This window comes from Buceros rhinoceros, unplaced genomic scaffold (assembly GCF_000710305.1).
Source record: "Buceros rhinoceros silvestris isolate BGI_N320 unplaced genomic scaffold, ASM71030v1 scaffold37183, whole genome shotgun sequence".
NCBI classification, from domain to species: Eukaryota; Metazoa; Chordata; class Aves; order Bucerotiformes; family Bucerotidae; genus Buceros; species Buceros rhinoceros.
Genome location: NW_010402484.1, coordinates 1 through 1858, shown reverse-complemented (window position 1 = coordinate 1858; position 1858 = coordinate 1). Strand labels below are relative to the sequence as shown.

At 53.1% G+C, this 1858-nt stretch overlaps 1 protein-coding gene across 1 annotated transcript in view; it reads right to left on the bottom strand.

Moving 5' to 3' along the window:
• The window catches only part of FAM180B (family with sequence similarity 180, member B), a gene marked incomplete at its 5' end in the record, with an annotated part of 1313 nt that extends 1188 nt beyond the window's left edge, over positions 1-125 (bottom strand). Inside the window, one exon of the mRNA XM_010132655.1 lies at positions 46-125. Within this exon, the coding sequence (XP_010130957.1) occupies positions 46-125 (80 nt within the window). The remainder of the gene's footprint in view (positions 1-45) is intronic.
• Positions 126-1858: the final 1733 nt, after the last annotated feature.

Genomic DNA, 1858 nt, shown 5'->3' with positions numbered 1-1858 from the left:
GCGCGGGTGCTATCAGCACCCATGGGCCCCCAAAGCCCAGGAGACCTCTAACATGATGTCGGCGTCCTCTGGGCCACGGCGGGGTGCGCTGGCGCCGGCATCGTCCCTGCTGTGAAGATGTTCATCTGGAAGACATCAGGCAGAGTTTGGGAGCATAAGGTCATGGCCCTTCCTGTCTATTTTGTCATTTGGTTCTCAAGTGTCTTCAATATCTCTGAGCTGCCGCTCAGCGCGTGCCCCATATGGCAGGTGCCCCATATGGCCCAGGGGATTCTGAGGAGCAAAACAAGCTTGAGAAAAGCAGGAGCAGTTAGGGGAGGCAAGTGTGAGCTTTGGATGTGACGGCCCTTAATCCCGCCAGCAGCGATGAGCGCTCGGCAGCAAAGGCTCTCGCCTCGGCAGGCAGCGGGGAAGTGCCTCACACCGAGTGCAGGTGCCTTGTGCACTGGTTGGGTTTGGCAGCTTTTGCTGGACAAAATAATGCTGCTCGGCGGAACGAGGGTGCTGGGAGGCTCCTCGACCCGCTGGTGGGAACATCACCTGGTGCTTATCCTGGCTTTAGCTGGATTCCCTCAGCACCCACTGCTGGCAAGGGCAGGGAGGGGGAGGTAAAAGGAACCTGGTCAGATCTGTGTCGGCTCTTCTCTTGCTCAGCTAATTCCTTGCTGGGCCTCCCAGCATTATTTAAACTGGGGAAAATGGATATGAGGCCAGAGGAATGGGAGTTTGTTAATTTAAGATTCATATTCGTCCTCAGAACTCTTCAATTTGCATTTACTCATGCTGCTAGTGCTTCAACCTCCTGCACTTACTTGGCCTTTATCATTTCTGCCTTTGTGAAAAAGGAGGCACAAGCAGCTTGGTCCAGGGCTGTGAGAGGGAGGGGAGGCTGCAGCCGCTCCCTCCGCCGTGTCCATCAGCAGAGCAGTGTAGCCAAGACCCTCTTCACAGCTTTCAGACCCACCCCTCAGGTCAAGAAACACGAGATGGAAAAACCTCGTGTATAACAGTAGGCGCTCTGATACTTTTTTCCCTCACTTTTATATGGATGAAGGGTTTTTTACACAAAAAGGAGGGAGAATTTATGTGGAGTGCTCTGGAAGTAAGGTCAGCAGGTGCCCACGCAAAGCAGAAAAAAGATTTCATAGTCTGTGTGTGACGACTGCGAATGCCCAAACCGTGCTTCCAGCTTTCCGTCACTGATTACAGCTTTTCAGGGCAGTGCAGGAGCTGCCTGAAGATGTGCGCTGGGCGGGAGTTTCTGCAGACAGCTGCAGGCTCCCGGATCCGAGCCAGCTGCGGCTCTGGAATGTGAGCAGGGATGTGGCTGCCCTTTCCTACACCCCTACGGACGGACAGACGGACGGGGCAGCAAGGCTTTCAGCTCAGGTGAAACGCGCTGTCTGGGAATGCCTTCGCTGGGCTTCCCTCTGCTGACTGATCCTGCAGGCTCACAGATAGCTCTGCTGAGAGACGGCTGCAGAGGCCGTGCATTTGTTGAACAGCTGCCAGACTGCTGTTATTAGTAACTGTCTCATATGCAGTGTTAGATTTTTGAGTAGAGTAAAACAAAAATTAAACAAAGCATGACAAATAGTGTGTGGAAATAGTAGCATAAATATCTTCTGGAAGTGGGAAAATGGTCCCTTACTTTCTTTATCATTCAACAGGTGTTTTTTCCCCACAAAATCATTTAGAAAATCCACAAATGGGATTGCAGGAGCAGACTTTTTCAGTGGACACCCAAGAAAACCCTCCCCCTGCCACCCAAAATAGCAGCAGATGCTCAGTGTGCGAGTGGGTGCGAGTGCCTGGTGCACTGAACAGCCCAGCGGGGCTCGGCTGTCCCGTGCCAGCG